Source organism: Haemaphysalis longicornis, unplaced genomic scaffold, assembly GCF_048455015.1.
Source record: "Haemaphysalis longicornis isolate Haplotype H1 unplaced genomic scaffold, Haemaphysalis longicornis Haplotype H1 scaffold_1, whole genome shotgun sequence".
Taxonomy (NCBI): domain Eukaryota; kingdom Metazoa; phylum Arthropoda; class Arachnida; order Ixodida; family Ixodidae; genus Haemaphysalis; species Haemaphysalis longicornis.
Genome location: NW_027526203.1, coordinates 34,269,486 through 34,295,774, shown reverse-complemented (window position 1 = coordinate 34,295,774; position 26,289 = coordinate 34,269,486). Strand labels below are relative to the sequence as shown.

At 50.3% G+C, this 26,289-nt stretch overlaps 1 protein-coding gene across 1 annotated transcript in view; it reads left to right on the top strand.

Moving 5' to 3' along the window:
* Window positions 1–23,539, top strand: part of LOC144163010 (nose resistant to fluoxetine protein 6-like) — a 206,170-nt gene extending 182,631 nt beyond the window's left edge. Inside the window, exon 14 of the mRNA XM_077693822.1 lies at window positions 23,364–23,539. Coding sequence (XP_077549948.1) covers window positions 23,364–23,539 — 176 coding nt within the window. The remainder of the gene's footprint in view (window positions 1–23,363) is intronic.
* The last annotated feature ends 2,750 nt before the right edge of the window (window positions 23,540–26,289 follow it).

Genomic DNA, 26,289 nt, shown 5'->3' with positions numbered 1-26,289 from the left:
GACGGATGGAGCAACGGATGAAACCTGCATTGATGTGTTGTGGAAGAACTGCGCGGTCGAATGTCAAGATAATGTGCTTGGTGGGAATCTCCTTGTCGTCTCTGCGGATAGTGATGCGTCTCACGGCAGTGACGCCCTGATCCTTCAAGCCGGCAAGGAGATCCGCATCCGTTTCGTTCAGGAGATCTGTTTCGGATATCACACCCTGGGAGCTGTTGAGGCTCCGATGGGGTGTGACCCTGATGTCTAGATCAGCCAGTCTAGTCTGAGCTAGAAGCTTCGTGGACTGCTGCTTGTCATTTGTTTCGATGAGGAGTTCACCAGACCTTTGTTTTTTGCACTTATATGATTTTCCTACTATGGCTTCAAGATACTTGGCGATCAAGAAGACTGACTGAGATGCTAGAGGGTGGGTTGGATTGAGCGATTCCATCACAAGAAATCGAGAGAAATTATCCGGTTCAGGAAATGTTAAAGATGGCAATTGGGGAAAAGATACTTCGGTGCGGCCCCTTTTCAGGGACCGATCACGTTTGGGGGGGGGTTTTGAAAATGCCATAGAGCATAGTATAAAAGCAGGGAGACTGGGGTACTTTCTTCTTTGACCTTACCCTGGTAGCCAAAGAGGTCCCGGAGCTCCCTGCCTGGTAGACAGACAGGGAGCCCATCCGCCGGAGCTTGACCTGGGCTCCGACGGCCACCGTTAGAGGTTTCTACCCTTCACCTTAAAAAACACATCACCACGGTTGGATCCAGCTTATGTTTGGGGGCTCGGGGTCCGCGGTATCGCCAGTACCGTCACCAAGATTGCTCAAGGAACACAACAGTAGAGTTTTTCGAGGAGTTACTATGCAGAGTATATCATTCATAAATCTCTCTTTCTCGTGTCGATTTTTTATTTAACAGTGCATGCATGAACGCAAATAAGTTAGTACAATCACAGGGTATCGTGTGAGTTTCTAACAACAGCAAGGCGAATGACTTGTACGTGACATTAAAATCATCCGTGGGCCCATTCCACAGCCTAACATAGATGTTATAATTAAACATTTTCAAAGTTATTTCCATTATAAAACTACACCATACTAAGAGTACGGTTGTGTTTCCCTTCGTTAAATCACAGCCTAAACTACCACGCCTTGGCTGTCAAATTTTGCCAGTGGAAGTAGGTCATAATACAACGAGCAAAGGGCGTGAATGTTTGTGCCCAGAACTAATGTCTGAACGATGTCGCGTCTTCGTCAAAAGCATTTTGGGAGTTCCTGTGTAGTGGCTGTAGAGGCCATATCTTGTTCAGTTTTGTCGTATTATGCGGCCTTTTTTACGGGGGAAACCAACCGAACATATGATATGCCGAGGAAAGTCCTTACTCGGGGTTTTTGGGGGCAATTTTGAAACATTTTAATTGAGACGTTAGCGATTAAACCAAAATTAAAAAGTAACTACTATAAAGTATTGACAAATAATTTTCCGTGACTACAGGTTGTAACTACCCAGGACGCCCCGTGCAATGCACTTGACCCATGACTGAACTGCACGTAGCCTTTTTTAATATCCGGGGCCAAGTTAGCTCCGCCACCTTGTACACACAAATGCGCACGTATAGACATAAATGTATAGGCCTCCTGCGCTGCCCAGGGGGCACTGCACAAGCGGCTTCCGGGCAGTACTTCCGGGTAGTACAAAGCTGCGCGGGTCCCATAGGATCGCGTGTTGACAGAAGCAAAATGAGCTAGATGTTACCGACTGTTTTGCGACATGTTCACCAGCCCATCCCTGACGAGTCCGGTCTCTTCCGGCGATCAACTTGGCATTAGGGGAAAAGCTTTGCAGCACTAAATACGTTTACAGCGCCGACGAAAGTGCCGGGACGGTGACCCAATCGCTGGTTCACTGACCATTTGAAGTGAAACATCTAGTTTAAAGCAATACTCTAGGTGACAAGGACTTTTCAACAACAGCCGATTAAAAAATAAGATGGACGCAATCGGCGATGATCGCGCTTTAAAAAGCCAGCGAGTCCGGCGGACCGCTGGCTCGCCGGCTGCGGTGCGCCGCTCTTTTGCGTACCTGTGCACTATGCGTGCACTTTCATTAAACTGTGCTCGTTTTCGTCGCCGTTACGAATACATGGTGCAGCGTTAGCTTGCCGTTTTGTTGCCTGTCTCAGTGACAAAATGCAGCGAGCGTCAGAAGCGTGAAATCGGTTTTGCGATTCTGAAATTAGTGGCGGTAAAACAAGGTGGTCACGCGAACTGAGAGGCCGCTCGCTTTCCTTGTTTGCTCTAACTTTACTTAATTACGCTCTTGCATTATATATTCCCAGTTCGCACTTAATAGGCTGGAATGATTGTAAGCAATATTTGAATTTTAGGGCCGAGTTGCATGCAGCCGGCACGGCGGAGTGCTGGACGGCAAATTGGGTGGGAGGGAGAGGGGGGGGGGGGCTTTGAACGCAAAAATAAGGAATAGCAAATTGCAAATAATATTTGACAATAATCTGGTGAAGTGTGAAGATGGGGGACAATTAACTGGAAGCGACCAATTCTCTGTTCTTATCTCGCTGCCTTACTCCATATGAGGACAAAAGTGGCGTGTCGGCGTTCAGATTGTTGGCGACGACCCCTGCACTAGAAGATAACCAACAGAGTCAGTGATGATCGTATGTAAATATTCGGGGCCACGCGCCGTGTATGCCCCTGTTATGTTATGCAAATATAGACGTACACATCTTTGCAGGCAGCGGGCGTGCGATTTGGTGCTTTTTTTGCGTCCTTTAATAGCACTTACTTTGTTTACTTGACGCTATTGCCTCACCTACTCGCTAGTATACATGTACTCTGCCGTTCGTAAATCGTGCGGCGTAATACGTTACGCAAGAACCATTTAGTTTGCGAAAATACAAAACAAAATTTCCACTCGTTTTCAAGGTGGTGCAAGGCCAGCAGTGTCAGCTGAGTCGGCTGCGCAATTCTTGCGTTCGCTTGCATGCTCCTGCTGAAGCAACCTTTTGCAGTTAGCAGCAGCGTTCCGTGTTTGTGCTAGTCGTGAACTTTCCTTTTTCGACCGCACGCAAGAAGAAAAAATGGTAATGGTCGTCAGGAAGTTGATTGATTGATTGTAGAGTTTAACGCGCCGACGCAACGCAGGCGATGAGGCGCGCCGTAGTGGAGGGCTCCGGATTAATTTTGACCACCTGGGGATCTTTAACGTGCGCCGAAATCTCGTACACACGGGCATTTTTGCTTTTCGCCTCCATCAGAAAAGCGGCCGCCGCGGCCGGGAATCGAACCCGCGACCTTGTGCTCAGCAGCGCAACGCCTTAGCCACTGAGCCACCGTGGCGGGTGCGTCAGGAAGTTAGACCACCCAACCTGGCGATACTGTCCCACGCCGCGACGACCACGACAGCTCGTTCAAAAGAAAGCCGATAAATCGGCTTGTTTTAGCGGATAATATTTTGCTTAGCCTCTGCAACTACTTTAAGTGCTATGTCATACTATATGCAGTCATTTAAACGCGCCACGAAGCCATTAAATTAAATACAACCAACTTTCACTCTGGCTTGTAATTGAAAACACATGGAGGGCGGCGAGTGTCGTCTGCTTTTGTACTACCCAGAGGCGTCGGCAACTAGGGGCGCTGCATGTCGCCGAAACTCCCGCGCAGGAGGCCTATATAAATCTATGTATGTATGTATGTATGTATGTATGTATGTATGTATGTATGTATGTATGTATGTATCAGAGTTACTCAATATAGACCGTTGCTAGAATCCGGGCGGCGCTAGCCCCCCCACTCCGTGGAAGCTGAGGGGCAAGTCGACGCGCGCGGCACCTAGGAGATAAAAACGGAACTTTCGCTAAACTATTATTATTCAAAATTCTTCTGTAAAATAAAGATTGCTTTTTAAATTAAAACACAATAATTAGGTAAAATTTACTTGTGTTTTTGCGGCTTTTCTTTTTATGACTTACGGCAGCAGTCGCAAGCACTTGAGTACTGCTTCAACGTCCTGCCGACAGACGACAGGCTAGTCAACTTGCCCCGTGCTTGCCCCGGCGCAGTGGGGCAACCGAAGACCGGCTTTCGATACATGGGGCCTATGGGGAGTTTCGCAACTGTCTATATCCAGTAACTCTGTGTATGTATGTATGTATGTATGTATGTATGCATGTATGTATGTATGTATGTATGTATGTATGTATGTATGTATGTATGTATGTATGTATGTATGTATGTATGTATGTATGTGTATGTATGTATGTATGTATGTATGTATGTATGTATGTATGTATGTATGTACGTACGTACGTGCGTACGTATGTATGTATGTGTGTATGTATGTATTATGTACGTATATACATGGTGTTCCAGCTATCATGTAACAAGATTTTAAAAAAGATCAATGGCGTTCCTCCAACAAAACCTAGCACATAATTTTTCCAGTACAGTGGAGAAGCGACCAGTAAATTTTGCATTAATGGTATTTAAATAATTAATTATAATTAATTATCTAACTCGAGAAGTACTGCCTCAATTATTGAAGTGCATTGGGACACTTGTAGATACTCACGAGAGGAATGTACCTGCGGTATTTCCGCGACGAACTAATTGCGTACTCATTTGTTCTGACTGATGAAGAAACCCCACGAAATATGAAAAATAACACGTGACTACGCTCCCGCACGCGTGTTCGATCCTGTGTGCGGCCGGGACACGCCACTTCAGCCGATGCAGCACCTAGGGAGCGTCGCCACAACTAGTCGCCACTGATTAGAACTTCCGGATGTAAACTTACAGTCAGGACTCCCGTGCGGCCGTCGCCTCTCTTCAGTAGCCTACTGTAGCCCTTTTACGTGCGGCCTCGCGCGAGTAAGCAGCGTAATTGGTGCATCTTGAATGAATAATTCCTTTCGCACGTTTCCGTATTGTGAGCAGCTGAAGAAGCGCTGGGTTGCCAATACATAAAGAGCAAATTCGAAGAGTGCCGGGGCCGGTCGACGCGAGACAATACGCCGTCGGCGAGCAAGTACGGCAGTTGCACAACGGCTGATTTCGTTTGCGCGAGAGCGGCAGGAGGCTCTTGGTCGACACCAGGAGCACGCGAAACGCGTGTACGGCCTACGCAAGACGATACGCTGTTGGCGCGGTTGGTCGGTGTGTCGGCGCGCGAACGACTAGCGCACTGCAAGCTCGCGGCCGGGCGTCTCTATACGAAAATGGACGATGCGAGACGATACGCGGTTGTCTCGGCCGGTCGGGGCGCGAACGAGTGCGGCAGATAGCTCTGCGGCCCACTGCACGATCGCGGTCGGTCGACTCTTCAAGAGCGCGAGTGCGGCCGACGCGAGGCGATACGCTGTTGCCACTGTAATCGGGCCGGTCGGGGCGCGAACAAGGGCAGCATGCGGCGCAATGCAAGGAATCGATTCAGTACAAACACCTTCGTCAAAAAATAAATAAAAACTACCCGTTGTGGCAACATTGCTCTCACCACTTAGAAAAAAAAAATATAGAAAAGGGGGCACATTAGGCAGCATTGAACCACAGAACAGGGAGGATATTGAACCTCGGGAAAGGTCACTGTTTCACAACGCCAGCGAAGACACTGCAGTGTTGCCGTCGCTGCATGGCATCATTATCTAAATATTTGGCGCGGGCACTCTGCTATTAACTGCCTGTGTAAACAAAAATATTAAAATTCTGGATTTAAACTATGATAACATACCCTGAAACCGAATTCTTACAGGCTAGCCAGCATATTCCGGCGCCGTCCTCCCACGGAAGTTTTTTAGATGCGGCGCATCTCTTGGTCTGAGGCATGTTCCTCCTGCGTCGGCGTCGGCGGCGTCCGCACGCCACCTGCGCATGCGCGACTCTCCTCCGCTCGTCTCTCCGACAGCTGTGCGCAAAACTCTCACTCCGTCTCATTATCATAAACAACAGCTGCGTGCGCACGCTTCGCTCGCTTCGCTCCGCTCCCGTCGCGCAAGTGCGCGCATGCGCGACTCTCCTCCGCTGTCTCCTCTCCTTCAGGCGCTGTGACTATAAAGCGGGTAGCGCGCTGCGGCGGTTCAGTCAGCGTTCGCTCTCGTGCGACTTGGCGTCACTTTGCTTGACGACTGCGTGCTTGACTCGATTCTTCCGATGAAGACGTGATGGAAGCGACGGTCCCTTCAGCGAGTGGTGTGACACAATCCAATACCAGCGTCACTCCAAACGCTAAAGTAAAATTATGCCCATCTTCACGCGTATGAGAACACCCGCATATGATGGAATGCATCATACGCGTTCACAACACGTTTCACACGATTTAGAGAATCAACCCAATGGAAACGCCAATTGAACCCCCCGATGCGTTGCATCACATCAGGGTTCCCTCGCGGGAAGATGGGCTTAATTTTGAGCACGAAAGTTTTTTAAGCTGGGGTCCAACAAGGTCTAACTGACGTCATATTCGTGACGGAAATGGCATCGCCAGAACAACTGATTGACGCAGCGGCGCCGGTATTCGATCCACGAAGTCTTCCGTCGCGACGGGAGGTACGAAACGCGTTCCCGACTGCGCCATGAGCAGGGAGACATACGCGCCTTATCTAGAAGAAGCGCCGAGGCGCCGACATTTGGCGCCTCGATGGCAGCGCCAACGTGTAGGGATGACGCTCAGTGCAAGCTGCGGAGAAGCCTACTTGCTGATACCGCGCTCGTGTCGTGACGTGACGCGGTCCGCTGCAGCGTGTGTTCACCAAACAATTCGCTGATAACTCGTTTGGTTTCGTTCGCACGGACGGTTTGCGAGTGCCTGTGGTTTGAGTCGGATTTACACAATGCCCCGATGCGTGCAATCTAGTGTCTAACGTTGAAGCATCTAACGGTGCCATACCGACGAAATATAAATTGCGACGTGCATGTTCGTGTCGATGCACAATAAACACTCAACTGCTCCTGTGAAGGCACATTTCACTTTCGTGTTTTACCAGTTCAAATGGAAAAGGGAACAACCACATTTTTTTTTCTCTCAAACACAGGATGGTTCGAACGGCACAGGGCATACTGGCTGTGCCGGCGCCGATCTAGAGCTCAACACTGCCTTTTGTGTACCCATTTCCTAGCTCCCAGCTTCGCCACGACGCCTCGCGACGCCTGAGTTTTAAGTGCGAGTGCACTTTATAAGCGACCCCAAACCATCCACCGCCGGTGGCGGTGCCGGCGGCGTCCGCAGTCCTCCTCTCTATATATAAAAAAAAAACAGCATCCGGCGCCAGGTTTCGATCCGAGGACTTTGCAGCCGCAGCGCGACGCTTTACCGACTAAGCCACGGACTTTTTTTTTTTTTTTTTTTTTTTTTTTATTGCCTGCTTGGTGACAACACAACACGCACTGTTCAGTACACAAATTACTAGCTCCAGCCACCAATCGGCTGAAGGGAGTGGCTTAAAACATCTTAAATTGCGCTAGAACATCCAGAACGGGTAACCACTCAGGCTCTTCCGGCATCACTCGATAAACTTCTCTTATATAAGCAACGCTTTCAATGAAGTACTCTCGCACTGTGCGAGCATCCTCTTCGGCATTTTGAACCGCCATGCGAGTTTTCCACATAGAATGCAGACTAAGTGCCATGAACATATCATAGGGCACGCCTCCATCGTTGTTTACGGGCAAAAAGCGAATGCCATAAGGCGTTAATGGTAAGTCTTTTTTCAGGGTTCGTTGGAGGATGTCCCAGTGAAACACCGCATCCCAACAGTCCAGAAAAATGTGCTCAATTGTTTCCAGCTTTTGGCATAGTCTACAGTTAAGTGTCCATGGGTGTACATATAGTCCTTTTTCCTGCAGCCAGGGTTTTACTGGAAGCGTGCCGCTATGAAGTTTAAAGAAGAAAGATTTAACAGATGAACGTACTGGCATTCGTTTCACTCTTTTTAGAACATCTTTTCCTGAACCCACTGCATATAACTGACGATAAACCGGAACAGGCAGACACACATCAATCATATCTTTGTACAAACGTTTTCGCGGTACACTACTCAAATACTCCGAGGAAAACCTAACCCTTAAAATCCTAAAAGCATCCACAACTTCCCGCAAGAACCCACGCACACGTACACATCGCATTTCAGAAGTTGAAACTACATAGTCTGGAATGACATCACGTAGTCGGGCTTGTACCACAGTACGTAGAAAGCAATCTCTCTGATCTCTCAGAAACATAAACCTAGAAACTATTTGTCGGATAAACAAATGTGCCAGTCCCAATCCACCACTTTTCACCGAGCGAAACAAATTAGTTCGACTCATGCGCTCCCAACTTGAGCCCCACAAAAACACCGCAAACACTCTGTGCAGCTTTTGTATGTTCCTTCTTGACATACAAATCGCCTGTAGGACGTACCATACCTTGGCAACAGCAAACACATTACATACTGATGCGCGGGCAAACATTGACAGATCCCTTCCCCCCCATTGTGTTAATTTCTCTCTAACTCTATCAGTTTCTCCGTCCCAGTACTCTCTAGCATCCTGGTAGTTTTCAAGGGGGATGCCCAGATACCTGGCCGGAGTTGTCGTCCAAGGCATGTTCTCGAAAAACACTGGCTTACTTTGCCAGTCACCATGCCAAAATCCTATGCACTTGTTCCAGTTAACTGCACTGGCAGACAACTCGCAAAATCGCTTTAGATCGTTCACCACCTCCCTCACACTTTTCCTATCACTACAAAAAACAGCGATGTCATCGGCATATGACAAAATTTTAACTTCACTGCAGTGCAAACGGAATCCGTGTATATTTTCATTTTTAAGAATCTTTAAACAAAAGGGTTCAAGATAAATTGCAAACAACAAGGGACTCAAGGGGCACCCCTGCTTCACCGACGACAGTATATCAAAACTTCGTCCCACTTTTTTGTTTACAATAACACGAGCTGAGCACTGAGTGTACGACATCTTTACACCTTCGAGGATGACGGATCCTACGTTAACGTGTTCTAACACTGAGAAAAGAATGTTATGCGCAACACGGTCAAAGGCCTTCTGCAAATCAATTTGGATCATCGCCACGTGGCCCCCTAGAGCGTCGCAACACTCTAATACACTTCTTGCGACATGAATATTGGTAAAAATAGATCGTCCCTGAATTCCACATGTTTGATGGGTTCCAACAATTGTTTTTATTACTCCTTGCAATCTTCTAGCCAAAACCTTCATGAAAATTTTGTAATCAACATTCGTTAAGCTGATTGGCCGATACGACTCTACCGCCAACAGCTTTTCAGGATCATCAGTTTTAGGAATTAACACAATATGACTATTCCGGAACGAAGGCGGTGTTCTCTTGGATTCATACGCTTCCGTTATGACCCTGTACAAAATTAATGCTATATCTTCTTTGAAGAACTTGTAAAACTCGGTTCCCAATCCATCTGGCCCCGGTGACTTCCCTATGGATAGTTCGTCGATGGCGTTATTTATCTCCTGCAAACTGATCGGCGCCTCCATGCTTGCTCTGTCATCATCACTTAACTTTGGCATTGACGGCAAGAAAGTTAGCTCGTAATCTTTACTACCTTGCTTTTCAGTTCCCAGCAGTTCCTTATAATGTTCAAAAAATGCGCGCTCCACGACTTCAGGGTCCCTAGAAACCACATTATTGTATCGAATAGCTTTAATCTCATTCTTTAGCGCATAACCCTTTTCGTCACTCAGGGAACGTTTGGTTGGCGTTTCGCCCAACCAGAGTCGCTCTGCGCGTGCGCGCACTATGGCACCCCTGTACTTCTCGATGTCAATGACCTCCAACTTATTTTTAACTTCTCTTATTTCTTTTGTAAAAGTTCCAGGCTGTTGAGCCTCAATGCCTAGCAAGAAGTGCAATTGCCTTTGTAGTTGTGTTTCCTCCTCCTTTTCTTTATGGCGTATGACGGACGATCTTTCTATTGCACTTATCTTAACGTCACTTTTTAGCTGTTCCCAGACGGTGATAAGTGACCCACTTTCTGTTCCGATTGCCTCCTCTAATCTTTTCTTTACACCAGTTGTGAATGGTTCATCATTCAGTAGTTTTACATTGAATTTCCAGGTATCCCAGCTAAAGCGAGTTTTCCTTTGCTTCTGACCTATTGTAAACGTCACCATGCTGTGGTCGCTGAAGGACAGCGGTTTCACGTTGTAGGCCTCGCACAGAGGCACAAGACCCAGTGATACGTAAACTCTGTCCAATCTTGCGTGACTTTCACGTTGAAAATGTGTGTACTGTGGTGCATTCATGTTCGACAGAACACACGCGACGTCCTCCAGGCCAAACTCATGCACTAGGCTATTTAAAACCATCGCACTCAAATCATGTGTCGGCGGTTTTTTTGCTCTATCAGCGCTCGAACAGACGCAGTTGAAATCGCCAAGAAATATTACGTGCCTATCGCAGTTTAAATACACTTTCAAACTTTCAAAAAAAAGGCGGCGATCCACTTCCTTATTTGGCGCATATACACAAATCACTCTCCATGCCATTTCCGAGTACAAAAAATCGCACACAATAAAGCGACCGCCTTCGCAAACACTGACACTTTCTTCAAAAATTCCCACAGAATTACGCAGAAAAAGCGCACATCCAGCCGACGCGCCTACCGAGTGAGACACGCAAACGTTATATCGTGCTCTGAAAGTTTGCACCATCCGGTCCGTTTGCTCCTGACTTTCAATTTTCGTCTCTTGAACGGCGATTATGTCGATATCGTCTTCCAGAAAAAGGCGGTTAAGCTGGTACTGTCTCCTTTTTGACGACAGGCCCCTGACGTTGATTGTTGCCACCTTAAGTGCTGAAAGGAGATTCGTTGCCATTCACATTAATGAGCGTGTGGACAGGATGGTGCTTTCATTAATGCCAGGAAGAGGAGTGAACCGCTGTAGTCAGCCAAATGCACCGTCGAAATGACATAGAAGCTGTCATGTGCCCCATACCAATTTATGGCACCTGTTCCGACCTCGACAATATCCTTACGTTGTCCTGCCCCCCCATACACTACAGACAGCACCACGGGTACGGGGCGTGGATTCAAAAGCAGCGCAGAATACACTACTGAATTACGGGCCTGGAGTCTCAGACACAAGGATGACCGACGCTGGCTCACTCGCCCACCGGCGCACACCACTCGCGCGACTACGTCGGCGTCTTCGCCGGCGTCGACGCTGGCTCCCTCCTGTCCGGGGGGACGCTACGCTTGGGCTTCTGTGTGGAACGCCGCCCCAGCACTGCCTTCCAAGGCGGCTCGTCGGAAGCCGCGTTGTCGCCTTCTGTCATGTCGGCGTTGCTCTCGCGTCCACGCTTTCCGCAGGTGCTGCTAGCGAGGTCCTTGCTCGTGTCCATATCGATGGTGTCATCGTCAGACTCCTTCCCACCGTCCGCTTGGTCGGTTTCCAGGATAGCTCCTCCTTGGGCAGCTTGGTTCACTGGTGGCAGTGATAAGTCGTCTGTGTTGAGGCCCGGCCGGTCATTATCTTTTCCCTGGCCCATGCCAGCTTGTACGGCGGGTGACTTGCACGTCGGCAGGTCCTTGAGCTCATGCGTCGGCGCTGGCTCGTCTCCCCCTCCTCCAGCGGCGACTTCTTCCGCTTCAGCTTCATCCATGAGGTGCTCAGATTTGTCGTCACACCCCACTGGTCCGGCGACAGTGGCGTAAGTTTGCACGCACTGTGAGGCCTCGTGGCCAAAACGACGACAACGAGTACAGCGCGGAACACGACACTCCCGTCGAACGTGTCCAGAACGCTGACACCGCAGACAAAGCGGCAGACGCCCCGGAACGACTACGAGTGCGTTGTCCCCGGCGATTCGGAGCTGGTGGGGCACGTCGTCGGGGGAGACGCCTGCCTTGAGTTTCAGCGACACAAGGCGCGTTGTCGAGCCCTTGTCGCCGCACCCAGACACACGCCATCGGTCTCTTGCGACGTCAGTCACTACGCCGTACGGCGCAAACGCGGCTCGCACCATGTCGTCGGGCACACCATAAAGAACCCAGTGCACTTTCACTCGCAGCACCTGGTTGTTCGGGTCGATGACCATGCAGCGAAGATCTTTTACTTTTACGTCGCGAAAATCAACCAACTTTTTGGCACTTTCGGCGTCCTTGAATGTTACTGCCCACACGTGATTCATTTGGAACGCTCCCAACGCTATCACGTCGGGGAGCAGTTCCAAGCGTGCGAGCGCGTCTCGAAAATCTTCCACTCGATAAGGCCTCGCTTTGACGTCAGCGTGCAAGAATACTGTGTTCAAAACGAACCGACCTGATGGCAGTTGAGGCAGAATTATCTGGTAGTCCTGTGCTTCGTTTTCCGTTGTCCTGTTTCCGCGGCCCGAAGCCGCAACGACCGCTCCAACTGGGGAGCTCGACATCTTGCGTCCGCTCGCTAGCGCTACCGGAAGCAGAGTGACTAAGCCACGGACGCGACGCTGATTTCAGTGTTAGTAACGCGATTTATATCTTTAACGCATTCAAACTACGTCGTCAGCGGCGTGCGTTGGCGACTCAGCGGCGTTATAGCGGCTTGATAACTGCGTGGTGTACGCGTGATACTACAAACCCGATGGAAGAGATGGAAGAGAAGGCGGCGAGGCGGTGGGCTGCGGGGGCCGAGCGCAAGCGCCGCAAGCGGGCCGACAACCGTGCATTCGCACTTTCACATTCTCCCCCTCGGGGAAATGCGGGGGAATTTTTTGTTTTACCGGACGAATATAGGCGCATCTTAGCAGCTCACAGAGAAGCAATAATGGTTGCACGAACTTCCCAAACCCTTTTCACGCATGTTGTAGGTGTATGAAAAAAAAAACAAAAAAAAAAAAACGGACGACCCGAAACACATCGAATGAGCACCGTCTTCTCTCACGCAGCCATGGAAAATCCGCCGGCGGCACCCACTAAGTGTAACGTCACTTCCAGCCGGCCGTAATCGCCGCCGTTTTTTTTTTCAGTTTCGGTTTGAAAAGAGCATCTTTGATCTTCCGTTACGATGCAGCGACGTATATTTGGGCCTCCAGATTTTGCAGGTAATACTACCGGAAAATAGTGCATTTAAGGATCCGAACATTTCGTTGCAGTTGGCCTTTAACTCAACTTTTTTCTTTCATGTTCCTCGATTTTTCTTATTAAAAGGGTGACGTCTGTTCTTTTCCTCTGCCCCCCCCCCCCCCCCCCCCCCGCCCATTCCCCTCCGCGCAAATTCGGATATCAGCGAATGCTTGTGGGCTTCCCTGCATTTTACCATGCAATAAATTGCTCTCTTTCTCTCGCCCAATCTCTCTTTCATTTAGTCCAGAACTCAATTTCGGTCAAAAACCGCCAGCGCAGTTTTGCAGCAGGCAAGTACACAGTTTCTCAACAGCCAACACAGTCTGAGGTTTTGTTGGCGGAGGATGAAACCCCTGGTAAAAGCCTGACCTCGTGCCTGGTTCTTGCACAGCACCCCGAGTTTTGCCGGGTTCGGTCAACAAGCGGATTACGCTGTCACCGCATGCCCGCGCGACAGTTTTTTAATCCCCGGATTACCCTCGTCCAGTTTCCCTGACCTGACTTAGAGCAAGGTTTTCTGCTTTTTTTAAGCCGCAACAGCTTTTCTAGTATGACAGCGCAACCTAATTGGGTGTGGACGCCTGGTGATAACAGGTATGTCGTATATTCACTCCAGGTCGGCGCCGACAACCACTGCATAAGAAGCTTCCACATATTTGTATGGTTATGCTCTATTTTGCTCTCTTGTTTTCACTTCGGAAAATAGATACATGAAAATAGGAACATTTGATACTTTTTTCGAAGGTGCATTTATTGGCTCGCCTCGGGGGATGGTCGGGATTCTTCTGCTTAAAAGGACGCTGAAGGCAAAACCGGAGTTGGTCTAAACAGATTGGCATCCGCAGAAAACGAATATGCCAGTCTGTGGGTCAGTACCTTGAAAATAACAGAGCAAATAATAAAAAATGAAGCTATCAGCCGCCCAGCAGAGATAACGTAAACGAAGACTGAGCGGATGTGCCAAGAGTCACGTGACCAACAAGAAAACGGGAAACGCGCAAGCAAGCTCTCAAAGGAACACATAAGCTCTTGCTTTGCAAAATCTTATGTTTTTCTTTGATAGCTGGTTTGCACGGCTCCCGTTCAAAAATAAATTTACAAATGACTATAAATTTACAGGTATAATTCAAACCATGCCGACATTAGCAAGCTGCTAAGCCGCGGCAGCGGTGGTGGTTGTAATGGTTATAGCAGGTTCGGCGAAGTCACATGTCTTACCTCCTGATTTACATCATGGCGGCCACTAGTGCGTCGGCCTTTCACGGCTCCGCAGGTTTGTGGTCACTACCGTGCGCCTGATAGCACACGTTTTTACACGACAGTGTTTTATGCCGGGGTACACAAACCTCACTGACGTCATATCCGCACGGAAATGACATCGCCAGAAAAAGTTCCATTGGCGCGGCGGCGCTAGGTTTCGAGCCCACGATCACTCTGGCCGCAACGAGAGTTGTGAAACGCTCTACCGACTGAGCCATGAAGTCACGCCCGGGTAGCTCAACACACGCACCTTATGTCCTTCCCTCTAACTTGTCCATTCAGATGATGCTGGCGTCTAGGAGAGGTGAAGCGAAGTAGTTCGTCATGACGCTAATGAGCGCCGATAGTTGGAGCCTCGATAGGGCAGCGTGTAGCAGCGGAAGCTACTGTGTTTGCCCGTCCCCCGCAATGTGAAACGCCGCTCAGCTTGTGGAACGCCCCCGCCACGTTCCACAAGCTGAGCTCTTCGCAACGAAAGCGTCTGGAGCACGGAGCAGTGGTCTGGCGTACACGCCATGGAACAGGATCAATGTGGTCGCACCTTTGCCTAAGCGACCCGCCAGCAGGACGTCGCTCGCCAAGCACACCCACAAGACTGCTGCCCACCCGCAAATCTTGCTCCTTTCGCTGTAGCGTACTGTGACTTCATCAAAGAATTTGTTGACAACCCGGTCGGTTTCGTTCGCATGGTTTGCGAGCGCCTCGGGTTTCGTTCGGATTTACGCATTGTTCCGGGGCGTGTAGTCCTGTGTCTAATATTGATGCGTCTAACGGTGCTATACCGGCGAAATATGAATAGCCATGTGCGAGTTCATATCGATGCACAATAAACATTCAAATGTTCTTATGAAGGCACATTTCACTTTCGTATTTTAAAGATTCCTATGAAAGAAGAATCAACCACATTTTTTTGCTCCCTCACGTAGCTCTGTTTGCCAAAACTTAGTTTTACAACCATGCCGGCGGCGGTCGAACCTTGTGGGTGTTGTGAGTTGTGATTACGCCGGTCACCTCTCCTGGCAAAAACAATCTGACAAGTCGTGTGTTCCAATTTCCTTATCATCGCGGTGTTTGCGCAATCCGCTTGAATTATCATACCTAGAACCTTCACTTGCGGAGAAGGGGGGATGGTAGCACCGTCCAGCGTGATCTCCATCGAAGGGACATCTGTTTGCCTATCGCCCTTTCTGCGCACTAGAAGCAGCTCAGATTTTTCTGGGGCGCACGAGAGTCCACAGTTCTTAGCGTACTCGTTCACGGTATAAGGCGCCATTTGGAAACGGTCCTGCATCTCCCCGACCGAGCCCATACCGGTCCACACCGTGATATCATCGGCGTAAAGACCGTGGTGTAAGCCCGGAATCGACGCCAGTTGTTTAGGCAGGCCGATGAGGGCAATGTTGAATAGGAGGGGGGACAGGACCGCTCCTTTTGGTGTGCCGCGTCCGCCGGTGCGAGTCGGTTGTGTCTGAATGTCTCCAATCTTGAGGGTAGCTTGGCGCCCGAAGAGAAAGTGTCTGACGTAGGTGTATGTGCGACTGCCACACCCAAGTTCGTTCAGATTAGTGAGTATGGCTTCATGGCTGACGTTGTCAAAGGCCCATTTTAAATCTGGAGCCAGGATGGCCTTAGGTGTGTGGGTGTTGGCCCGTTGTAATAATGTCCTTCTTCAGTTGCAGCAACACCCACATGCTCCGTCGGATCACGACCAAGGGAAGAGGCATGAAGGAGGCGGATACGCTTCGCCTCGTCCTGGCGTTCGTCGTATCGAGAATATGCTATGTGACGCCCTACGCACTACTAAACAAGATAGAGAAGACCAAGTTAGATACGCTCTTGCGAAAGGCGTATAAACAAGCCCTGGGCCTGCCCCCCTCACACCTCCACGGATCGTCTTCTCAAGAGGTTGGGGTGCACTGCACTGTGGACGAGCTGATTGAGGGCCACCTGCTCAGTCAGCGCTACCGGCTAGCAGGGACGGATGCAGGCAGGGCCCTTCTGCTAAGACTGGGCATAAACATCCCTGATCGCCCTCTTGAAACCACAGTAGACATCCCTCGCGAACTACGCCGAGACATAAGAGTGGCCCCGTTGCCCAGAAACATGCACCCGCAGTTCCACGAGGGTCGGAGAGAGGCGCGAGTTAGAGCCCTGGAGAAAAACTACGGCTCAAACGATATGATTTATTGTACGGACGCCGCAGATTATGCAAGACGAGGAGCCATGGTAGCGACTGTGACGAAGGATAGCCACGCCACTAGCCTCACTCTCAACAAAGTCTCGACGCTACAGGCCGAAGAGGTAGCTATTGCGCTGGCAATAACGCAGACCCCAGCGGAAGTGATAATCACGAATTCACAGTCAGCGTGTAGGAGCTACCTCCAAGGCCGCATCTCGTGCATCGCCATGAAGATCCTCGGCCAGAACCTTCAAAAGAAAAGGGTGTCGATTGTCTGGACACCAGCTCACGCTTCCCTCTGCGGTAATGTAAGTTGCTCATGAGACTGCTCTAGGTCTAACCAGCCGAGCGCCGCGAGAAAGTTCGCTAGAGACAGCGATCACTGTAACTTCTTACCAGGAGGTGGCCCAATTCTACAGGCTCACCAGGCTTATGCTATCAGCTGGCCACCCCTCCCTCAGCGAGGCAGAGGAGCGCTCCTGGCGTCTCCTCCAAACCAACACGTTCCCATACCCGACCAAACTCCACTTATTCTGGCTAACAATGTACTACTCACAGTGCCAATTCTGCAACGCGCCCTGCACCTTGTATCACATGGTGTGGGAGTGCCAGCTTAACCCCTCACTTTCCCCGATATCTAATCCCTCGATTGAGCAGTGGGAGGAAGTGCTGGCCAGCTCTAGCCTCGAAGAGCAGCTTCGGCTGATTCACAGGGATGAGGCGGTTTCCTCGTGAACTGAGGAAACCGCCCGCTTGACTTCTCAAATTAAATAAAGTTTATTCTCTCCCCCTCTCCTGGCAAAAGCGTAAGCAAGCGCTTTTGCCACGTTTCGCGGTTAAATTACGCTGTGTAGGACGTAAGCTCGAAATTCACAAAATAGGAGACCATTGTTCTCCTCTGTCTTGTAGTGTCTCATAACATCGCTCATTCGCAGCCTAAGGCGCCCAGTCGCCCCAGACTGCACGCGGTTGTCACTTCGAACGTGTGTGCGTGACAATTATTGCTCGAGCCGTTTAAGCTCGGTTTAGGTCTCTGACTTTCTTTCCCCCTGCTGGTGTAGGCTTATTTGTGGATCGAGTTGATGTTCTCGCCATCTTTGTTCCTGGAGAAGCTTTTCTGGCTGTAGTTTGATTTTTCTCGATTTTGTCGTTGGCGGCCAGGTTCTGCAGTGGTTTGTGCCGTGTCCATTTAACTGATACGGTGAATGAATTCCGGCAATTCTCACATACCCGCTCACGGCGATTGACCGTTAAGAATGACAGCAGCCGTAGGAGGCTTTCTGCACGCCGGGACACTCCCTACTTACTCGCAATAATTTTGCCCCTAGACAAGCCTGCGAACTCTCCTGCCAGGCCTCTGAGGAAACACCGACTCTCGTTCCCCTGCTCAAATTTCAAGACGTCCCCCAGCATTACCCCACTTCAAGATAACATTTTCCACCTCCTCACCCTTAGCGTACTAAATCCGAAAAAGTAATACTCCAGAGGCTTCAAACGAACATATTTCCTCACCCAGCTTCGCTACATCGGATGTTCTCCACGCAATACCCTGCCAAACGTAAATTCTGCCCTAAACCATGTACCCTCATACACATGATCTTGGGGTGCGCACACAACCCAGCCCTCCCACCTTTATCCACTTCCCTTCCCCTCCCTGAGCTGTGGGAGAACCTGACGGCCAGCGCCGGCTTGGATGCACAGCAACTCCTGGTGTCCAGGTCTGAGACAGCACGATCGTCCCATGGCCTCCTGGTCTGAGGAACCACTCCCACATCACCAGGCTCAAAATAAAGTTATTTCTCCTCCTCTCATTGACAGCTGCATTACCCACCCAGAAGTATGCTTTAAACACTTAACAAGACGCGATGCTCACGTATTCTCGCAGCATAAAACAAGGCTTAAGTGCCACTGTAACTATTTCTTTTAGTTTCAGCTCATTAACAAAACCTCCCGCGGCTATTGTAACGTGTCTCCATCTAATATACCGGGATGACCTGCCTGTACACAAAATTACCTCCAGGGTTGTGTAGTTCGGTTGGCCTGACTGCGGTTTCTACTAAACAAAAGGACAGAGAGTTTGCCTACCCGAAGCACGGAATATACTGCTTCAGCAGCATACATGGCTGCTTATACAGTGCTGCACAATATCTCGTTGATTTATTTCTGGCAAACATGCTCACGAGGACATGCTACGGCATAAGGCGTGGTGTCTGTAGAAACGCGCGCTGTGCAGACATCATGTCCAACGCCTTGCTTATGTCATAGTCGTTAAGGCAACGAGTTAGCAACCGAGTGACCCATATTAGACGTCGACCACGGCAGCTTCATTTCTTTTCACTACCAAGAACAGTATGTAGACAAAGGCTAAATACTGCGCTAGGCTACAAGCGCTTTGGCAATGAAAACAAAAAACCGGTTGAAATAGCCCAACGGTTGCTTTTATGCACAGCATTTTGTTGGCTCGTAATAAATTCAAAGCGACCATAAAAGTGGGTAAATAATTGCTTCGATATCAGCTTAAAACCACACAGAAACCCCACACTGTATACGTTGGCAAGCTATCTGGCGGGCTTGGTGGTTGAACGTTGTCAAACAAAACGAAGGAAACAGGACAACACTTTCTGAAACTATGGAAAAGGAAACAATCTGTAGCAGCAACTCCAGCGACATCACTAGATCGAGCGCTGCACCTCGCGCGGTAGCCCAAGCGAGATGGCGTGGCAGGCACGTCCGCGCGAGCGCACGAGGACACGGGGTTCTCGCAGAGTTCCGACAAAATAGAATTGGTTTTGCCTTGCGACGAACAGTCGTCCTGCCTGAGGCGCTTTTTTCTCGCCCGACATAGCGCCCTAGAACTGGTGCCCGGTGAAACGGCCTTGTGGAGCGTCTTCATCGACACCTGAAGGCTTCACTCACTGCATACGGCTGCCCCACCGAGTGGGTCCAAGAACTACCTCAGACGCTCCTTGGCATCCGGTGCACGTACAAAGTGGAGCTCTCAAGCACGTGTGCTGAGCTCGTCTATGGTACATCTCTGCGTTTGCCGGCGGACGTGTTGGACGACTCTTCACACCCCGTTCCTGCAAGCGGCTACGTGGATCAACTACGAGAGGTTTTTCGGCACCTTCGGCATCAAACCACTCGCCATGCAAAGTGCCAGGCGGCTTACACACACCCAGACCTCAAAACTGCCACGCATGTTTTCGTTCGTTACGGACCCGTCCGAGGACCACTGTGGCCTAATTACCTTGGTCCGTACCCTGTCGTACACCGCCGTACGTCGACATTCGTACTAGACATCAACGGCTCTCAAGAAACCGTCGCAATCGAACGAGTGAAACCCGCGTACTTCCAGCCGCCCGAAGTCACTTCGTTGGAACCTGCTCTGCCCCCTTTAACAAGACCACCTCGGCTTGTCCACTGGAAACACGAAGGACTTTTTCGCTCGTCACTCCAGCTACTCTCTAAGGGGGGGGGGGAGCCCTATACCAGCAGCTCCAGCGATACCGCTAGATCGAGCGCCGCGCCTTGCCCGGTAGCTCAACTGACATGGCGTGACGGGCACGGCCGTGCGAGTGCACGAGGACACAGAGTTCTCACAGAGTTTTGACAAACTATATTCTGTTTTCCCTTGCGACGAAGGGTCGTCCTGCTCCTTTCTGACGCCCGACATAACGTCCTACAAATCTAGGGCGTATACCCGGCTTGATAAGGTAGTGACCCACTGTTGGTGTGCCCCTCCGTGCTCACGTTCCCCTTGGTTGAGTAAAGAGTTTGGCCTCATCCCGCCGTTTGCATGCAGCCTAGAGTGTCTGCATCAATAGCGCAGTAGTAGTAGTAGAAAACGCTTATTGAAGCAAAATGAAAGAGGAAGAGGGTGGTGGCGAAGCGCATCCCTAGTACAGAATGCCTCTTTACCTGGCCGACTCGATGGCCCGAGAAACCAAGGCGCTTTGGCTGGAGGGGTAAGGGCTTGCCAGCTGAATTTCTCACTGCTCCGGTCTGGGGAAGGGGAAATGTGTTAGGGGAGTGGGAACAGCAGTATACGATATGGAATGTGGTGAGTGGGGTTTCATGGTGTTGACATTGACGGGCGTGGGTAGTGGGTGCAATCTGGTGATAAATGACATCATTTTAGAAGGTACCGGTGTGAAGGCGTCGATAGAATATGGCTTTCTGGTTGGTTACGGTGGGGTGTGGAGCGGGGTAGACCCGGCGGGTAAGGCAGTAGTGAGATAGAAAGGCGTTGTACGGATTTCGAGAGGAATGTAGAGGCAATGGGCGTTTGTGCGAAGTCGTTGAATCACTTGGCCGTTGGTGGAGTTCGCCCGGTAGTGCAAAGCTCGGGCTGCGGCTTAGGCCGCTTCGCCCCCAGGAAGGCCGTAGTGTCCGGTAGTCCAGATGATCGTGATGGTGGTCTGTTCGGGTAGACATTGGAGGAGAGGAATGACCTGGAGTGGGCTAGATCTGCATGGTATGTGCGGTATGCCTGCTGCGAGTGGGAAACTACAGTGATGTGTCACATGTGTGGAAGCTTGGCGCAGGTGGTGGCTGCGAAGGCGACTGCCGAACCTTTAACCGTCTGTATTTTGTTGGCGTGCATGGTGGCGGCTGTGGAGATTCTTGCGGCGCGATTGAGGGTGATCAAAGTTGTGCGTCGAGTGTAGGAGTCATAGCCGACGTTAGTGTAACAGAACTTGGGGTAATTCGCTAGCTTCTTCATTAGACAGCGGACCCGCGCATTCCGGCAGCCTTGATTGAAGGTGGAATGCATTTGGCGTGGTATGGGGGAAACGTGTATTCGAAGCTTGATGGTAGTTGAGAGACGTTGCGGGCGGTCTTGATTTGGCGGCGTAGGGTAGCCCAGCGTGTTGAGAACGGTATTGCCAGTTGGCGTGGATCTGATAAGCGGAAGTTGAGAATTTCTCTGAGCCTCCAGAGCTCTCCAAGGACGTTGTGTACTCCCAGTTTGAGCAGTTTGTCCCAAGAGGTGTAAATGGGAAGGTCAAGAGCCGTTTCGTAGGCCTTACGAGTGAGGACTTCTAATTTCGCGGTTTCTTGTGGTCGATGATTTAGGTATGGTGTGGCGTATGTGATAGCGCAATGCGCTGTGAATCATTCAGCATCGGTGCTGCACTAATGCTGCGCTCGTAGGAAAAGTTTTTCGCTGGTGGAGCGAACGTCGTGTTGCGCTATGCGTGTTTGCGTATGTGTTGACTCGGAAGCTTAGTTGTTGAGTGTTATGATCGGAGTGATACATGTAGCATTTCCTTGTGGTTGGTGCGAAAGGAAGCGTGATTGAAAAGGCAAAAAAGCACGTAGTTTGCGCTGCCTACCACGAAGCCGCTAGTGTTGCTTACACGCTCGCTTTAGACTTTAAACTCTCCAATTTCACTATTTGAGCCCGCTTGATTTTCAAATTCACTTACCGCAGCCCTGCGGGAAGTTGTTTTCTGGAATCTGATCCGGACGGATACAAGATGAAGCCTCACTAATGCGAAACAGCACAGGAGCGATATTGGTTTCGGTTCGACACCGGGCTGCAGACGCCGTCTCTAAACTTAAAGGGGCACTGACACAAAATTTTGAAGGCGAGATAACTTCGAAGATAGATTGGTGGGAACACATCTACATCATCTGCAAAATATCAGCGGCGAATACAGCCTAGAACATATTTAAAATCAATTTTGAAGTGTGCGAAACGCAACCGAGCAGCCAGCAGAGGACCACGCGCAATTGTAAATAAACAACGTCCAAACACGTCACGAGTTTGTGTTTGCCGCTTCCGCACTACCGGCGTTTTTCGCCGGCTCGCCCGGCTCGCCGCTCCAATCGGAGGGCCGGAGGGCGGAGCTTCTGCTCTCGAGAACGAACGACCCGATCGTTGGCGGCGGACGCGCCGTCATTTCGTCAGCTAATCGGGCAGCTGGCCGCGACCAAAGTTCTACAGCGATTTCAGGCACTCTGTTTCTATTACTGTTTATTACCACTGGATGTGAAAACGCGCCCGAGGCACGATAAGCTTACTGAGCTAGCCGCACGGTCGCTGTGCAGGCGGCGGCCACGGCCGCGAAGTGGCCCAGGCCGGCGCAGGTAGCTCGAGTGATAGCTTGTTACCGCTGCACGAAATTGTCCCCAAGTCCCGACCATGGTGGCTTACATGAGAAAGGAGTTAATGATGCGATGGCGGGTTGCATTAAAAAATTGTCATCTGCACCGCTTACGAGAGCGGCACTCGAATATCCGCCGCAGTGCTGAGCCGAACACATCTGTAGGCGGACCTGTAGGCAGACCGGCCGGCTGCTCCCAGCGCGCGTCTTGCCACCCACCGTCTCGAGCGTCGCGCGTCGTTATTTAGCCGCGGTAGCATTTGCACTCGCAGCGCCTGCGTCACATCCACGGTCGTTTTTTAATTAAGCGCCTCACGAGATCAGTACGTGGCCGCATTCGCAGAAACTCCTGTCGATGCGGATTCGACAGTGCTACGGCGGCTCTGCTCTGTGATATCCCTCCGACGGTCACGTGGTCAGCTTTGTTCACACAAAATCCACAAAATCCATAGTTTCGCGGCACTCGCTGAAACCGAAACTGCGACTGGCCGCATTGAAAATGCCTCTAATTAAACAACCATCGCACGCTGAAGCAAATGAGGTTTCTACAGGTTATAAGTAGGTCACTAGCTACTTATCGCAACAGAAAAAAAACACGATGCAAAATTTTTGTGTCAGTGCCCCTTTAAGCTGGATTTTGAGCATGTGCACGCCAGGAAAATTTTCGCACGAAAAGTAGTTTGAGAAGGGAGTGCCGTGGTTTGTTTGTGCCTAAGCAACTCGGAGGTGCGCTCTTCCGCAGGGCTTGTCGGAGACTTCCTGTCGTGGCCGGCCTTCGGGCCCCTCAGCCGGCTAGCGCCACTGGTGTTCCTGCTGCACCCGCTGGTGCAGAACATCTTCACCGCCTATGTTCGCGAAAGGGTACAAGCGGACCAGCTCATGGCGGTGAGTGCCGACGTGATAATAACAAAAAACTGACCGCATCTTTCCGCGGGGGGAAACCATGGGGTGATGCGACGCATCTGGGCGGTGCTTGTTACGGTTGCGCCGACCATCGGGGTAGCAGACCTGTTAGTCTCCATTCGAATCATCGGTGGTCATCGGATGTAATCGGAGCGGCGGCGGTGGAGCGACTGAACGGAGCGGCGCCTTGGCGGCGCAGTTATCGCGTTTATAACGGTGAGGGGAATGAGAGAGAGTAGCGCATGTGCATGTGTTAACCGAGCGCTAACGCGCGCTGACGCACAGCTGGCATGGCGAGGGAAGCGAGCGCTAACACAAGATGGCGCTGCGGTGAGAGCGGCGTTACTAGAGTGTACTACACTCTAGAGTTACCGCGCAGCTGGCGTGGCGAGAATGGGGCAGAGGCGTGCGGATGGACGCCGGTTGCATGCATGGAGGGTCAAGGCGAGTTAAAGAGATGCGTAGCCTCTAAAATCCCAGTCTGCAGTGGTAGTCCCTACCGAATGGGAAGAGAAGGCTGAACTAGCGCCGACCGTTTTGAGACTCTAGGTTAGAGCAGTATGACGCAGGGACCTCCCGGGGCGGTTTTGTCGTCCAGTTCAAAAACTCAAGCGCCGAGAAACGCAAAACGAATGCCATTTTTGCCTTTTTGCCCAAACTCCGCATATAACGTCACACAGCGTCGAAGGCGCCAACGCCTCTACTAGCTGTACTGGGAAAGAAGCAAGAAAACTACCAAATAAGTTACCGTTATGATCACGTGGAACGCTGGTGTCGTGTGTCCTGTTAAATCCTCGAAGCGCGTGTGCGAATGTGAGCTCGAGGCAGATTTATTTGTTAGCAGTGGAGCTCTTTATGCTTTTGGTCCCGCCGTGCAGCGTTCCTAGAAAACTATCACCATAGTTAAGAGGGGGAAAATGCTAGGCGAAGAAGTGTGAAGGAAAGTGGCGAGGAGGCAGAGAGCCCACGAACAGGTGCTAGTGCGCGCCTCAAGAGAAGATATGTGGTTAGGGTGGTCGCGGGAATCTAACCCGTGACTTTTACGCCGTGAAACCGGCCCCCTAACCCCCGGGCCAACCCAAAGGCCTGAGGGGTACGGGTTAGCAGCGGCGGGGAACAATACCATGTGCAGTCAATTGGAATGAAAAAAAAGGTTGTGTTTGCACGGAGTGCGCGACACCTACAAGAAGAAAAGGCCAGGTAGGAATTTCTACAAGTTTTAGGGCCAAATAGTTAAAGTTTGAAGCGGAACAAAAAATAAACCTAAGAAGGTATTTAGGCACCCATAGCAAGCAAAAACCATTGCATCTCGCCTTCCCAGGCCGCCTCATTACGAGACAACTCAAATGCACACATGGGTTTGTGTAGTTGGAAATCAATAATAAAAGAAGAAAAAAAAAGCGATTTTATATCTTGATCCGTGACAGCATAGATGCGCATGGTCGGAAACGGAGACTCCTCCCCACCCCCACAACTTTGTGTGGTCGGATGATTGTGAAGAGGCTTTTGAACAGTTGGAGAACGTTCTGAGCTCACAGCTCATGTCTAGCCTTTTTGACGAGTCCAGACCTGTCATCCCGAATATGAAAACTAGTGATTTGATTGATTGATTGATTGATTGATTGATTGATTGATTGATTGATTGATTGATTGATTGATTGATTCCAGGGATTAACCAGCCGACGCTTCACAGGCGTATTATATTGTACGGCCCTCATTGTCTAAGTTGCGCTGCGGAAAGTAATTGTACAGACACCGACCACGACTGCCTCGATTCGCTTTGGGCTTTACAGAAATCAATTGCCGCGTTACCTCGACGGCCGCCACTGCACACTAGTTACTGATCGCCGTGCACAGCGCTTGTGCAGACGTTAAAAATATATCAGGAAGCCTCGCGGTTTGGATTTTTCGATAGCAAGACTAGGACTGGAATAGGACTACATTGGCCTTAACAAGGCTATGAACAAGCACCTCGACGGGGATGCACTTTCACTTAGATCTGGGAAGTAAACCTGGAACCCCCATAACATTTGACAACCTGTCTGATTTGCTTATTTTTTTAAGAGCAGGCACATGCTGCCGTCCAATAATCTACCGGAGGACAGGTTTCCCGCTGACTACTACAGTCGGGGCCGTCGGCCCCTACGGCAAAATAGCTTTCCAATAGCGTCGTATACCACACCAATAAATCCTTACAGATGGGTTCCTGTCACGCCGTGCTTCTTACACGGGTACATATTGTAATCTTCTTTTCACAACGATGCTAACACAGTCCATGTAGGCTTCCCGAAACCTATGATAGTGTCCGCGGTCGTTTTTTTTTTCTTGGTCTCGCCTGTCCACCTCTGCATTACGTAACATCTCTTCGTGCCCGTATTTTTCGCAGCACAAATGGCTCGCATTCCAGCTTACCGGACTGTTACAACCACTTCCTTGCGCGTCTGTGCGTTTCCAAAGTATTCGCTTGGTGGACCAAAGCTTGGCCTTGATAAAACCCTTCCATGCGCGGCTGCTAGCCGCTGGTACAGTGTAACAGCAGCGGTAGAAACCCGTCATTAATGCTCGCAACTACTTATACGTCTCTCGACCCTACCTCAAGCCTGCTCTCAGAGCCCTTTGTCTCCCGCCTCAAAATATACTTCCTCCAGCTTCGTCGTTTGCAGACTGAAGTGAGCGAAAAGGGGTCTGAAGGATCATTTTTGCGCCCCCTTGCACTGTTTAGTTTCTCCCTGCCGACAAGATGATCCTTTAGGCTCCCGAACGTC